This window comes from Zeugodacus cucurbitae, chromosome 4 (genome assembly GCF_028554725.1).
Source record: "Zeugodacus cucurbitae isolate PBARC_wt_2022May chromosome 4, idZeuCucr1.2, whole genome shotgun sequence".
Taxonomy (NCBI): Eukaryota; Metazoa; Arthropoda; class Insecta; order Diptera; family Tephritidae; genus Zeugodacus; species Zeugodacus cucurbitae.
In genome coordinates, this window is record NC_071669.1 from 53831843 (window position 1) to 53848034 (window position 16192).

The 16192-nt window shown below is 33.0% G+C and overlaps 2 protein-coding genes across 2 annotated transcripts in view; both read left to right on the forward strand.

Annotated features, from left to right (window-relative positions):
* The window catches only part of LOC128921827 (potassium/sodium hyperpolarization-activated cyclic nucleotide-gated channel 1-like), a 51100-nt gene extending 37873 nt beyond the window's left edge, over positions 1-13227 (forward strand). Inside the window, exon 2 of the mRNA XM_054230323.1 lies at positions 5729-13227. Within this exon, the coding sequence (XP_054086298.1) occupies positions 5729-5732 (4 nt within the window). The 3' untranslated portion in view covers positions 5733-13227. The remainder of the gene's footprint in view (positions 1-5728) is intronic.
* LOC105211052 (uncharacterized) overlaps positions 1-16192 on the forward strand; it is a 319612-nt gene that overhangs the window by 227908 nt on the left and 75512 nt on the right. The gene's annotated exons all lie outside the window — the stretch shown is intronic.

Sequence of the window (16192 nt, forward strand, 5' to 3'; positions counted from 1 at the left end):
TCAAGTACCTTTAATTTGAGTCTAATATTATATTAATTATGTTTGGCTCATTATTTCAATTTTACAAATAGGTGGCAACCTTTCTAAAAACTATTTACTATAGTAATCTCAAACATATTTTTTACCCACTTCAGATTTTTTGATGTATTTTACTAATTTGTACACTTTAAATAGGTGGCAACCATTTGAAAATATGTATTTTCAATTGAAATGCCTCTTTTACTTTAACATCCTTATTCTTCTACATTCTCTAAATTAAAAATTTCGTCAAATTAAAATTTTAAAACAGCTGGCAATCCCTACCAAAAAAAAGTAAATTGTTAGTTTTCTCAACACCTTCAGTTTTAAACCCTTTTTGTAGGGTCTGAGTTATCTTACTCGTTATAGGTTATAGTATGAAATGACACGTCGAATCATCGGTAAAAATTTGGTGAGACAATCTACAAGAGACGTCTATGCGCTACTCTACTAGAAACATGAAGATTTTCAGGCATTATACCCCTTATATTTTCTTACGTTTCCAGATTCCACAATGATGGCTTTATTGATTTAGACTTCATGAATGATTGTTTCTCAAATAGTAGTAGTATGAAGTAAACATTTTGACAAAATATTTATTCAAAATAACGAATCATTAAACTGTACGATACTCGGCTGGGTATTGGACCAAACTATTTTTTTCGAGAGATTGAGAAATAAGTACAAAAAATGCATTAACCAAATTTTCGAAGTTGGCCTCTAAAATCGAAATATTTGGTTTAGATATTCGAAAAAAGCCTTTTTTAAATAATAATTATTAATTACAGGATATAGTACAGTACCAAAAAGTCCAAAATATGGATATAATCTAAAAGGGACCGGTAGTTCTATATACAAGACTAGCTTACAGCGTTTCACAAATAATTCTAAGCTTAACAAAAACGTTACTCTCGCCAATAGTTAAATTTTTCACAATATACCGATTTGCTAGTATCCTTAATACTTGAGAATAATGCGGCTAAGATGCTTGCTTTAAGTAAAGCTCTTTGTCGATCACAAGCTCGAATCGTGTCACTAAGTATCTGATAATACTATGATCGTTTCAATCTGAGCTCATCTGAAGCTCTAAACATATATTTTGACCTCATTCTAACATTGGAGTGTTTGGTATGCTTTTGAAACTCAACAATTGAAAATTCAGTTCCATCATAAAAAATATTTTAACCATGCACCTGCCTTCTCTGCATCAAAAGCTATAAGGAAGCCATTTTTGAATATTTTTTAAAACAATTTTCATTATATGCAACATTTTTAATTTCATCGAATTTTTTTGCATGCAATTCTCTTTTATTTTACCGTTTAACATTTAAATTTACCTTCAGCGAGACCGTGAATATGATATTTGGCATGCGCGCGAAGAATTCCAAATTCCAAAGAAGCAGTTATTTATGCATGGCTGCCAATGTCAGATATATTACTTTGTTTTTTAGCTTTTTTCCAGTTAGATATTTATTTTTTTGTATGTAAGGTGCGCACTTTTGCCGTTTGTTTATAACAACATTTATGTTTATAGGCAGCAGACGTCAAGACTTTCATTTTTTTCGCACGTTTTTGGACTAAAAATTTACTTGGCGGTTTGTCTTAGTAATTTATACGATTTTTAACTTTATTGTCCAGTTAACTTTTTATAAATATTTTAAAATACACGCCTTTTGGTTAGTAATACATAAATTTTGGTGAAGACTTGAAAATCAATACCATAGTTGAAGGTAAAAAGAGATAGAGATAGAGATAGAGATAGTGATAGAGATAGAGATAGAGGTAGTGATAGAGATAGAGATTGAGATAGAGATAGAGATAGAGATAGAGATAGAGATAGAGATAGAGATAGTGATAGAGATAGAGATAGAGATAGAGATAGAGATAGAGATAGAGATAGAGATAGAGATAGAGATAGAGATAGAGATAGAGATAGAGATAGAGATAGAGATTGAGATTGAGATTGAGATTGAGATTGAGATTGAGATTGAGATTGAGATTGAGATTGAGAATAAAATTAAGATTAAGATTTGAATTGATATTAAGATAGAGATAGAGATAGAGATAGAGATAGAGATTGAGATTAAAATTAAGATTAAGATTTGAATTGAGATTAAGATTAAAATTGAGATAGATATATAGATAGAGTTAGATAAATATGACTTTTATAATGAAAAGAAGTATAGAAAGGGATATTTGGATACTTACGACTTCACTGAGGATCTCACAACATGATTTTATGGTTCTGAAAGATGTCTATTAAATGTTGATAAAAATATTTAACTAAAATAAAAAAATATTTTATAGTTGCCAGATGTGCGAAAAATTAAAAACTTTTAAATTAAAATTGAATGAGAACAAAGTAAACTTGATGTAATGAATACACCAAGGTCACACAGTAAAAAAAATTTTCACTATTTATTTAAATACTTTACTTAGTAAGGGAAAACATTTGCATTTTTTGTAAAAATAACAGCATTAGTTGTATAAATAATGCAATTTGTCACATACAATTTTCTAAAAATACATTGTTTACTTCAGTGTTTACAATATAATCCTCATATGTGTGGATGTGGAGGTATGCACTTGTCTAAAAATGTAAACAATTTCCCTAAACTGTTTTCTCATTTTTCACCATTTCAATATTGTGCTATTTTCCGACAGCTGTTTTTTTCCACTCATGCCCATCTGTCGGTGATTTAATTTGATTTTTTTACCATTAGCATTTATTTTATTTTATATATGTATGTATGTATGTATATTTATTTTAGCTGCGCGTCGCCGCCATCCGTTCGCGAAACTTTTATATGAACTTTCATTGACTTTGCAATTTTGTTTATTTTACTTTTATTCTTTCTCTTTTTATCCACGTGTTTTTTTTTTACCACTAACGGTTACTGTGTGTGTATGTATGTATTTGTGTCATTATTTTTATAGCCACCTGTCATATTAAATGGAATTTGCAAATTCTTTTATTTACTTAGCACACGTGTCCACTTCTCAGAGCGCTCAAAAGCTTTGACACTTTTCCCCAAGTTTATTTATTGAAAACTTTCTCGTTACATGTCGCGTTGTATGTAACGGGCTTAGACGACAGTTGGTTAATATTTTAATACTTACAAAAATTTTATAAAAATAATAAATTGCTCGATTTAATTTATAGCCGTTTATTAAATTCATACATTTATCAAAAAATATGGGCTAGACCTTAAAATAGAGATATAATATGTGAACAGAAATAGTCTTCGCCTTCGCCTTTTCATAGAAATACAATAATATAAAGTTGTCCTCGAAGAATCATTAAGGAGCATCGTCCATGCTCTGGGTTCCATACAGTACATTGATCACCACATGATTTTTACCAAATAGGTTGTGACGTAAGATCATATATTATATTGGGAACACAAACCTTAAGACTTAAGGTGCAACTCACACGAGATTAGTCAAGACGTATTTTCTTGTCTGATACGACAACATCGCATAGCTTTATATGCTACAACCCACAACGAACAAGACGAGGCAGAAACGCATTCTCGCTTGGTATGGGTTAGAGCAAAATACGTTTTGGTGATTAAAGACATTTTTGACTAATCCGGTGTGGGTTTAGCCTAAATAAAACTGAAAAAACGTAATAGAAGATAGGTCCATGTTTCAATATTTCAATATCTCAGCCATAAAGTCTGTCTCTGCAGTTTTAGCAATAGTTTACTATCTAGACCTCCATTAAACGGCTCTACATATCCCGGCGATAAAAAAGCTAATAAAAAAGGATTGGATTACTGATTAAATCTATAGAGACTTTTGTATTGTAGATAATCCAAGCATATATAATGTATATTTTTGTGTAGGTATTAAGACTAATCCCGATACGGAGATGATATTTGGACAGCAGCATCAAGTCCTTCGTGGTATCAAAAACTCGTAATGATATACTTAAACCATAATGTCTTGCAAACGCACAATAGATCGTTAGAACAAGCAGACGAATAGAGAAGTGTGAAGTCTTTCTTAGGTCCAAATAAGTCTCGCTGTACAATCAACTAATGAAGTCCAGAACGTTGACCGAAACAAGACCTTTCAGGTGACATGTATCCAAAAGAAATATTTTAAGGAAGATTTGATGACACTTGATTGTTATTAACGTCATCGTCAGGAAGATTTTCGTAGCGTCTGCTGATGGATGTCAACGCGGGCGAGCAGTTTGAGTGAGGTCAGCCAGCTAATCGGGCTTAGTTCGGCTTGCATGTCAATCATGTTTTTTTACATGTAAAATCTTCTTTCTAAAATCCAGCGACACAAATCCAGTACACCTCTATTTATTGTCAAACGTTGGTGGTAGCTGAAGATGATGTAGGTCCCTTTTTAAAATTGGATTATTATGTCTTACTTTTTTTCGAAAAGATTTCAGCTGCATCTTTACAAATGTCTTGTATTACACATGTCATTTAACGCAAATTATCTGATTAATGTCATAATTTGTTTCAGTGCTCATCAGAATTATTATATGACAAGTGATTCTGGAAGAAGTGTACGTGATGCGCCAAGACAAGCATAATTCGTATCAACTATGCGTGTAGTTGATGTTACAACATCACTCAGATATTTTTTTCAAAATCACTTGTCATATGCATTCTCATGTATACATACATAGATACAGCTATGGTCATAAAAATGAGACGAGAGGTTAATATTGAATATTTTATTAAAATCTCTTGTGATTAAAATATCTCTCTCTTAACTTAAACGATTCAATATTTATTGATTATAAAATGGACTATATTTATGAGGAGCGAGAAAAGCACAAGTCATTGTAATCGGTATTTAATGGATGATCCATTATAAAGTTATTTAATCGAAAGAATGTTACATTTTTTTAATCGAGTTTCTCCGGAAAGAGTTAGCTTTAGGTCGACGACTACAGAAATTCTACTCAACTTGCTGTTGTATAAAGCTAAAGAAGAAGAGTTAATATACATACATATAACCTCTTCACAAGGGTAAGGTTTTAACAATATGTTAAATATGTTTGTTGTTCAACGGAAGAGAATCTAAAATTGTTTAAGGTAATACTACTCAAGTGACCCTTTTATTCGATTCTAAGTAAATTTAGAAGCGATTCGGTTATAGCTAACAGATAATAGTATATTCTTACAGTTTCAAATCTTTCACTGGAAAATTACCCCTAAAACGTTGGAATTGAGGAATTATTAATTTTGAAAGTACAATTTTTGTCGCGTGTTCTCAAAGTGTTGAACTCTTCTTACAATTTATCCAGTCTCTATTAATTAAAACTGAAACTCTAGTTGTTGAGTCAATTTTTTTTATCCAATATGTGTAGAGTCATAGTAAATCTTGTAGGCGTCTTCGAGGGTATTTTTTTATATATATCGATAGTCTTTCGAACTCAGCTTCTTCTCCCAGTATCGAACACAAATTTCAGGTGCAAGGTACTTACCGCACTCAGTTATTGAATGGTGGACAGAACAGTAGGTGGGTATCTTAAACTGTCGGTTGTACTACAATAAACGAAATATAAAATCAATTAAATTGCATTGCTACATTTATATGACCGCCACTGTATGTATGTATGTATGTAAATTCAAAATGTATCCACATCCAAGATTTATCCACTTTCATTAAGATTTACAAAGAATACTTTCTGTGATGATTTACTTATAAAAATTCTTTTTTTTTTCTCTTATCTTTCCAGGTAAGTTACAACAACAACAAACTATGCATATTGAAATAGAGATTACAAGATTAACACATCATCAGTGCGAGACGCCTACACCAAAACAACAACTAAAACGCAGTTCAAACGAAGCACTCTGACAGCAAATCAGATGCAAAACGTTCGCTTTGTGGGTAAGCACGTTTCGGGCGGGTCCGCAAGCATAGCTTGTAAACGCTTACAGATAGGCAGCAGTAGATAACTTGTAGCTGCATTTGAATATGATAAACAAGCTAAGAGCAGCCAGCAGCAGTAACAGCAACAACAATAACACAAAATTTATGTTGATTGAATAATAGAATTCGGTCGGTTGTCCAACAACAAATAGATCATGTGCCAACAGTGCGGCAAGCGGGTTATGTGAGACAAGTACACATAGATATCAAGTTGTTGTTGTTGTTACGCACCAAAAAGAAAGCAAATTGTTTACGAATACCGTACAACAAAGGGCTCCACCTTTTCTTTGCTCTTAACCGACGACTGCTGGTTGCCTTTGTTGTTGTTGTCTTTGTTGCTGCTGTTTGCTGGAGACATGTGGCTAGACGCTTGTAAGTAGACACCCATGTAAATAGTAGACGCTCATGTGCTTGACTTGTCAGTCGGCATATGTAGAACTTGCAACAGCTTCATCAACTTCATCTGCAACAACAGCAACAACAAAATTGACACAATAATGTTGAAGACGAAGCGTTCACAGAAATGTAAATGTTTCTTTACTTTTTGTGTTTTTTATTTCTTTTCTTTGTTTGCTGCGTGGAGAAGAAGTGTGAATATTGAAGAATTGCTTGCATGCTTTGTGGTCTCTTTAGTTTATCTTTACTGCTTTCTTTTTATTTACCCTTTGATTGTGGGTTGGTTCGTCACTTCTGCTTCTCTTTAATGCTTTCTTTTGTAAATCATTTGTGTGGTTCTCTTTGGCGGCAATTAGTCACTCACACATGGTGCCTCCTTGAACCATTAACCCTTGGTGGTGCACTCAATTTCAAAGTTAGTATATAAAGAAAAGCTTCTAGAAGACTTTAAGAATATGAAAGAAATTGTAGTAAGAGCTTAAAGTGTACTGAGGATGATGTATAAATTTCACTAAAATCAAATTATCGGAATATTAAGTGTTCTTCCTAGAATCATTGGTCTAACAACAACGTAGCTTTTGAACCAAATCAAATAAAAAATATATTTTCTCTTGTCTCATTTTTTTCAACTTTATTTTCAGTATGTATTACAGTTGAAAACATTACGGTTTTTTTATAAACCCCACTACAAAACATTTACTTTGAATCTATCAGTATCTATGATCTTCTAAAGAGTTTTTCAATAAGAGTATTTTTTAGATAAAAAAATGGTTTCTGATTTAAATGAAATTATTTATTCCTATGAAGTACATTCAATGACAATATGTAAGGGACTCGATTTCTTTTGCATGGCCACCACGGGCGCGCTTGCACAAGTCCAGACGCTGAACTAAATTTTAGACGGTTTTCAAGCATAAGTCGACCGATACTGCTGCAATATCACTTTCGATATTCATACGAAGTTTGTCAATCGCCGCTGGTTTGTTAGCATAGACCATAGACTTGACGTAACTCCATAGGAAATACTCTAATGGCATTAAATCGCACGACCGAGCAGCTAATTGACTGTGTCATGAGATAACATGTTCACCAAACTTTGGTTTTCAATAAATCGATTGTGACATTCGCTGTATGACTTGTGGCGCCGTACTGTTGAAACCACGTATTGTCCAAGTCCATATCATCCAATCCGGGCCAAAAATATTCGGTTATCATTGAGCGGTAGCGATTGCCATTCACAGAAATATGCCGGTATTGATCATTACGTAATAAGTACGGCCCATTGACGACGCCGGCCCACCACACCAAACCGTAATTTTTCGGGCAGCAATGGTGACACAGGGAGTTCGTATGGATTGCTGCCTGACCAATAACGAATATTTCACTTATTGACGAAGCCATTCAGCCAGAAATGAGCCGACCATAAATTGAACGTAGCGCTCTTAAAGTTCAGAGCACTTACTTTGAATTTGGGTAGTCAATTTTAATAATTTCGACTCGTTGTTGGATCGTATATTATTCCATGATGAAATGGCAAATCTTACTGAAGAGAAAGGTTAAAAAAGCGGGAAAAATATGGCGTCGTTTGCTGTCCCTATCCGTCTAATTTTGTAGCGTTCTTTTGGAAAAACCCTTTACTTGTTAAGATCACCTATTTCGCAGTGAAAATAAAACACTTTCCAAATAATTTAATATATACAAATCCGAACAAGTTTCCACGTAGAATCGATTGTGGTGAGAAAATCCTTCCCTACTTTAACCAGTTCAGAGCGTATGTTCATGATTTTGTCTGTGTGCTCCTAGCCGTTCTTTGTTAATACAAATTCTTGTCGACAAGTCTCGTTTTCGTCATTTCACCTTTTACGTTTTATCTATTTCTTATAAATATAGTTTAATTTTCTGAATAACTCGATTGTGATTGAGAGTGCACTCCGTAAATTAAAGTCAGGTATTATGTAATGGAGGATTTCATATTTTTACTCACCCAATTTTGAAGTTCAATTATTTATTGATCTTTAAAAAAGGTAGTCTCAATCAAAAAGAGTAAACTTGAGATTCAACAGGCTTAACTCGATAATTATATCTGATAAATTATGATCGTGACGTTCATTAGGTTCCTAATAATGATTTCCAAAAGTCGATTTCTGATTTAAAGTCCTTATTGAAGAACCCACATATGTAAATGATTAATTTTTTTTACAGTACGTGTTCAAACAATAAGTTGGTCCTAACTATGAAATTAAATATTTATATTGAATCAATCTTACAAAAGATGCCTATAAAACCTATTTCGCAGAGCTTTTTCACATATTTGTGACGTCAAATGTTTCGATAGATCTTGAAAATGAAAACTTGTCTCTACAGACAATATCTATATTAGCAGAACCTTATTATAGGTTTGGACCATTTCTCCACGATTGGTGGTCTCGCACCTCTGTATACTCGTATATGTACTTTCAAACGACCTAAATGGTTTAAGAAAGGTCTCTCTCTCCATGGAGGGAATCTATTAGTGTGTTGAGACCATCAATTATGAAATTATCGTTATTAATTATAACACACTCTGTGTTAATCGGGTTCCCAGAAAGTAACAAAACCTGTAATAAACTTATTTGAATATTCATTGGCATTTCTTATTATTATATTTTACAATACAAAATGAAAATTGGCAATATTTGAGTGAAAATGCAATTTGTAAAAGCCGCTCAAATTGCGCGCAGCGAAAAATGCAAACCGTCAACAATTGAACAGGAAATATCAATATGTTAAAATAATGTGTATGAAATAAATAAATAAAAATTGAATTGAATACTCATACCCACAATGGTGCACAATGCCTCGAGGCAAAAGCGCATAATGCAACATTTCCCGTTCAACTTTAACCTCAACTTTTGTTACTTGTAACGGTGCATAGCTGATGAAAAGAGCAATTGTTTAAACGTAGCGAAATTTCCTCGCCATTCGGCTTTTGTTGTTGATTTTACGCAGCAAATGGAAAATAAATAAATACATAAATTAATAATAAATGAAAAGGCACAAGGTGCACTTGATGTTTCGGAATTCATAATTTCAAACGCACCACGCAACGCCCAGCACGCTTTGACGGCTTAACGGTAATGTTTTGTGATTTTTCACTTCATTGCGTTGCAGCAATTGCAGGCAAATACAGTGTGGTGCGAAATGAATGCAATCACATTTAATAATTTTTATTGGCAGTGATTACCATGATTGGTTCAGTCCGGAAGTCCTACTATTATGGATGTGAGAAATCTAAACTTATCTTGTTTCTTATCGCTTATCTCTTATCTTTGTATAGACTCACTTTTTTAGGACCTCCGTATATACAGTCCAAATATCTGTTGTTTCTTTAATTTGATTCTACTCACGCACTCTCAAGGGTATTTAAGAGTATTTTACTCACTTTTCAAAAATCAAGATCCTGTTTTCTGAAGAGAAATTTATTTTTCAGTAGTGTTTTTCAGTAGAATGTTGAATTCGAAATTTGATTATTGTCTCTCAATTTCCAACTCATAAATATAAACTACATCTCTGGATATTTATTCTCTCAGCAAAGAAAATCGAAATAAGCAAAATCTGATAGACCGTGTCTAATTTTTGTTTAGAATTCAATATCTGTTAAGAGCAGCAAGCATTTAAATTTATAACGTTGCCTACCTTTAGGCGCATAGCAAAAATATACCGAATTTAGATAAAAACGAAGCTTTTATAACTAAAATATTAAGCAATGTCGTTGATTGAAGAGCTCCAGAAACGAAATTAACACCTTTTAGATTTTTAAACCACATCTCCAAGCCCATCACTTTTAAAAATTTTACAAACTTTTTGCTAATTTTTTGGGTCTCATTTCAACTTCACTTCCTTTTGATATTTCTTTCCTTAAACATGCTCTTAATAATTTATTCATATTTTTTGCCACTATTTTACACACCATTGTTCCAATGCATTTGCAATGATATATTCCATTGAACTACATGAAAGTTATACAAAAGCACTCTCGTAACTACTGTAGTGGAAAAAAAGAAAGCGGCATAAAACAAACTGCTTCACTTATTATTTGCCATATTTACATTACATATGATATTAGGCTTTCCTCGTTTTTGTTTGATAATGACGAAAACGCACTGGCACTGGCGAATATCAATTGCCTTTTGTCATGCAATATATTTCCATACTATATTTCTTCTCATTTCTTCCGTAATTGTTTTTGGTGATTTATGGTGATTTTTGGAAGTAAAATCAAAGTAAATTTTATTATATAAACAGTAGGCAGTCAAATCAACTACTCGACCAAATTAGTTGGATCACAAGCGCAACTAGTATCAGACATTTCTCAGTCATCTTACCTTTTTTTATAGAAGTAACTTGTCGGATCTCCATTAATATTTAGAGCTTTTGATTCTAATTATATTAATCTTAATATTTTAGTAAAAATTGAACAGCAGCGAATCGAATAGACAAATGGTATAAATCACACAAACTGGTATAATCATATCATATAGGGGAAAACGTAACAAAAAACGAATAAGGAAAGGCTAAGTTCAAGGCTAATGGTGCAATCGAATATTTTATACTCTCGCATTTTATTTTTATAGTTTAAGATAACACACAACTTGACCCATATATTCGGTGTAAACTCCAATAGAGTAACGAAAATCAAGATACATAGTGTATGAGGGCTGATATAATTCCTAAACCGATTTCACTCATTTTCACCATCAAGGAACACTATATTCAAAATTATACGCTCACTTAATTTGGCTAAGATATCTCACATATTACCCGATACATGCGGCATAAAGCCACCGTATTTTTGAAAAACCTATAATTAGATATGTATATGGGAGCTAGGAGAAGTTATGACCCGATTTTAACCATTTTTCAAAAAATTGATTTTTGTGTTTTGTTTTAAATCTCTTCCAAAACTATCCAAGAATATGTCTTTAAAATTCCAGAGGCCAATTCGACATATTTTCGAAGCTAGAGTAGTTTTAGTGGCCAAGTGTCGAGCAGGTGCGACAGACCTTTAAAGCGCGTTTTCTCAAGTTTTCATTTTCACAAGTTTTAGAAAACGGTGCCGGCGATAGCAAAAATAATAAATGTCCTAACGAAAAAAAACAAAGTGATCTAGCTTCAGTATTAAATTATATTCTATTTGAACTAAAAAAGGAAGGACAAAAGTATTATTTGAACTACTTGTTTTGCAACTTAAAGTCAATTTTTTTTTTCTTAAAAAAGTGATTTTTTTTTTCAAACTTCGAAAAAATTTGGAATTTTATAACTTCTTCGGTATTTTTTTAGTTCTTAAAGAAAAGAAACTTATAAAAATTAAAAAAAATGTTCGACTGTTTCAGATGCATCGCACGACCTCCATCACCGGCACCGATTTAAAAGTGCAGACTCCAGAAAAATACTTACAACTTTGAAAAAATTGCAATATTTTTTAATCATAAATATTGTTTTTTAAGCCTTAAATATAGTACACTATCGTCTTAAAATTCCGTTTACCGCAATCATTTCCTTCCCTTTCAAAAAAAATTGCTAAAAAAGCGCGTTTTTTGGCTTCTAAAGCAGACTACTGCCTTAAAAGAAAAATATTCCCTCTGAATTACATTAAAATAACTGAGAGATTTAACGATATTTTCGTTGAAAAATTACCGTAAGGCACTGGGATCTTCATGTTCGATATCCGGGCCATTGAAAAGTTATAGTCCGATATCGGCAATCTTTCCACAAGTGAAGCCACAGATGATAAACAGTATTTGTGTACAGTTTTATTCCGTCATCTTCATTGGTTCCTTATATACATACATATATATTATAAAGTGAAGTAATAAGATGGAATTCAAAATTGAGTTATATGGAAAGTAATCGTGGTAGTTAACCGATTTCGCCCATTTTCCACACGTTTCATCAGGTGTCAAGAAAATGTTATATATTAAGCGACTTTTCTTGCAACTGGAATCTCTCTCATTGAGCTTCCTACTCATATTCGCTCATTGTCATACATATCATATATACTTACATATGTATGTTCTTAGATCTCCACATTTCCTCACATTCACATAAAAGTCATATATCGAATATGAGTCTTATCGGTCTGCAGTTACTTAGCTAACTCACTCCACTATAACACCTCGGCGTCGCAGTCAATGAATCGCACTTGATTTATGGGTCAAGTTAACTTCTTTTAAGTTTCCCTTCTCATACACTACGCTTCGAAAAGTTCTTCATTATTATTATTTCTTTTATTTATATTATTTTTTTTACTTCTTGTTTACTCACATTGCGCTACTCGTGTTATTCACAGAATACTTTGCAACTATTCTTCTTGTCTTGTTCTTCCTACTTGTTTTCATTCTTGAGTTCTATTTTTACACGAGCTTTGGGTTAACTTACCATAAGTTCATTATAAGCACACATACTTTTCTGACTCTGAGTAAAATTTCTTGTTTGTTTGCACATTATTTGTAACAGTCTTTCTACACGCTCTTCTTACATGAATATGTAATGCGCTTTGTTGTTGTTTTATTTTAAATTCAATTACCGTACAAGTACCTCTCTGCCTCAGTTAAGTGCACACAACACACATTTACACTGTGTTGTTGTTGTTGTTCGTATGTTCATTACTCGTCGACTGGCGCCAAGTTGAGGTGCTGAACACTATTTTTTTTTTTTTTGTTTCAGTTGGTATGACTTGTCTAATTGTTATGTGAAAAGCCATTTACAGTTAACCGTAATTTTCTACTATCACGACGGTAGACTTTGAACATATTAAATACACTTTTTTTTGGTTTTTTAATAGACAAGCTGTTGACTTTGAATATTTTGGGTCATTCACCCACAAATGTGTGGTCATAAAATTGAAATTTTGATTGAGTAGGCTGTCTTCATAAAGGTATTCTAGGAGAGCTTCAAATATTTTATATTAAGACCAGCTTTTCGAACATAATCACAACCCAGAAACGACCTTGCCTAACTTACGCCGTCTACAAAGTCAGCAAAAGGGTGCGAAATAGATCCCATGAACCATGTCCAGTTTAGTTTTTCATATACACTCAGTTTTCTTCCAGCGAAACCACCTGTAACTCACTCAGATATTCACAAATATAAACAAAAACTATTTAGAGCTTTCCAACTTTCATCGGTTCCAACCGAACAGAACACGTTCCTTCCTTTTAATTATTAACTTCTTAACCTTTAAATATAAACCATTTCGACGGAAATTGCCTATAAAAGGCAAGCACAAGCTGTTGTTATTCGCTACTCAAGCTTACCATTTCTTTTACCGTCATTCACTGTCATGTCATGCACTTCCTTATATTGGTCTTGGCTCTCCTACCATAGTAATTGTTGTTTATTGCTGTAATTATGATTATAGTTAGGGTTTGTTTTGGTTAGAAGCTCTTTGTTTCTTGTGCTAATTACCTCCATTTGAGTATATAGTGTCGGCCACAGACCATGTTATGACAGTCTTCGTAGCTAAACAACAACAACAACAATAATTGCGATAATGTTGATAATAACAGGTTTATTCTTAGTCACTTGCATGTGTGGTTATCAATTTCAAGTAGCTTAAAGGCATTGTGGGTAATTTAAATATAAGAAGCACCTGGTCAATGATTGACTAAATTAAACTACCGCTCAAGTCTTGGTTACTTTTTTTCAGAGTGCGGAAATACCTTAAGGGGATCATCTCATGTGATGGCCTGTTTTTTGAGACATTTTTTTGGAATTTTTTTTCTACAACCAGCTGCTTTAAGTTTGTTATCATTTATTAACATATATTTCGACAGTATAAATATAAATTTTAAGTTACAAATATTGTATAGAACTTGAGTTACAGCGTTCTAAACACACCCGCCTTAAAAAATGGGTTCGTATTTCCTCCACGATTCCGGCTGATTGGCTTATCCAAAACCAAAAAGATTAGCGACATCTTAATCTGTAAACTTAAGTACATGGAACGCACTAAGATCAAGAGAATATACAAAAAATTAGACTTTTGGTAGACATTAAAAAAAAAAACGAATTTTGGGTATTTTTTTTTTTTTTAATTTTCTGCTCGAATCGAAATTTTGGGAATTTTGAATTGAAAATCGTTTGAATCCATACGTTTATGCACCCAACATATTTCAAGACATTTGGTCAAGCCGATGGAGGAAAGTTTGAAAAACACAGTTTTGAGCGTTCAAAGTTTCCAGCTGCCAACTGAGCGCTTCAAACATCTCCATCTTCTAACTGCTGTATCTTTAAAACGATTTTGAATTTCTAAAAATCACTTTACTACCGTATTCTAAACATGTTAAGAAATCGATTTTTGATTTCCAAAAAAAATTTTTGAGCCCATTATATGGGATGACCTCTTTAAGTCTCAACTACTTAAATCCAAAAAAGTTCTATGGAATCCTAAGCCATTGATGAACGATGCATTTGATTTGATCCCAATAAAAAGATCGGTCTTTGTTCTTGGCGAAGTTGTACCACGATCTAATTTTTCAACAACAGGAAGCAGAACGCAACAGATATCTGTTGGTCGAGATGAGATATGATGAAAGAAGTCGACAGTCCAAAAAATGCCGTCAAGGCAGACCTTGAGAATGTCGTTCCCAAATTTATAATGAAGGAGCAACAGATAGTGGAATATAGAATAGCCGTTTCGGACAGAAAATTGAGAATCTAATTGCATTATATGCCATCACATTTTTAAAACCATTTAGATTTGAATTGCATTCGAGGTTAGATCTCCGATTAACTGTTATGGAGAGCATAAAATTCCTCTTCTATTACAGCTGAATATCAAACTTAATTTTTCTGTAGAAAACATTTGGCTTTCCCGATAAAACCATTTGTGTCATATAAAGGTTCTTTGGATCGCCTTTCTGGATTTAATTTCTGATTTTCTCTCTTCCCAGCGATTAAAGCTAGTGGATTGGGAATAAATTTTTATACCCTGAACATTGTATATAAAGTTTGCACGAAGTTTGTAACACCCAGAAGGAAGCGTCGGTGGCCCTCTAAAGTATATATATAAATGATCTGTATGTTGAACTGAGTCGATTTAGCCATATCCGTCTATCTGTCCGTCCGTCCGTCTGTCTGTATATATACGAACTAGTCCTTCAGTTTTTAAGATATCGTTTTGAAATTTTGCAGATGTTATTTTCTCTTCAAGAAGCTGCTCAATTGTCGGAACTGCCGATATCGGACCACTATATCATATAGCTGCCATTCAAACTGAACGATCGGAATCAAGGGCTTCTATGGAAAACTTCCGCATTTTACTACATATCTTCACGAAATTTGGTGAGAGTTATTGTTCATAGAAATAATTTGATCTCCGAAAAAAATGTTCAGATCGGACCACTATATCATATAGCTGCCATACAAACTGAACGATCGGAATCAAGGGCTTGTTTTTTACTTACTTTTTCTTACGTCTTTAGATTTGCTTAAACACATAGTTACTAAAAGAAATGCACCTGTGAAGGCTATATTAGCTTCGATACTGCCGAAGTTAACGTTTTTTCTTGTATTTTGTATCATCCGTCTTCTAATAGATTCTTCGAACTATTGTTCAACCATAAGATGGTAAGAAACTGACTAAGTTCTTCAGTTATTCCAGTTACAGGTGACAATAACTCTGGAGACTATTTATAAACCTATCAAATTGATCTCGTAATACAATTTTATACTCCTCCAACTTTCACTCTCAATACATAATTAAAATTAAGTTCCTGACTCGTATTCTCGGAGAGTCGTCCAAAGTACTTCCTTTCACTTCAATATCAAACAAATAAGAGAGCATATCCGGGTGTCTTCACTTCCGATTTATCAATTAGGAAAATTTACT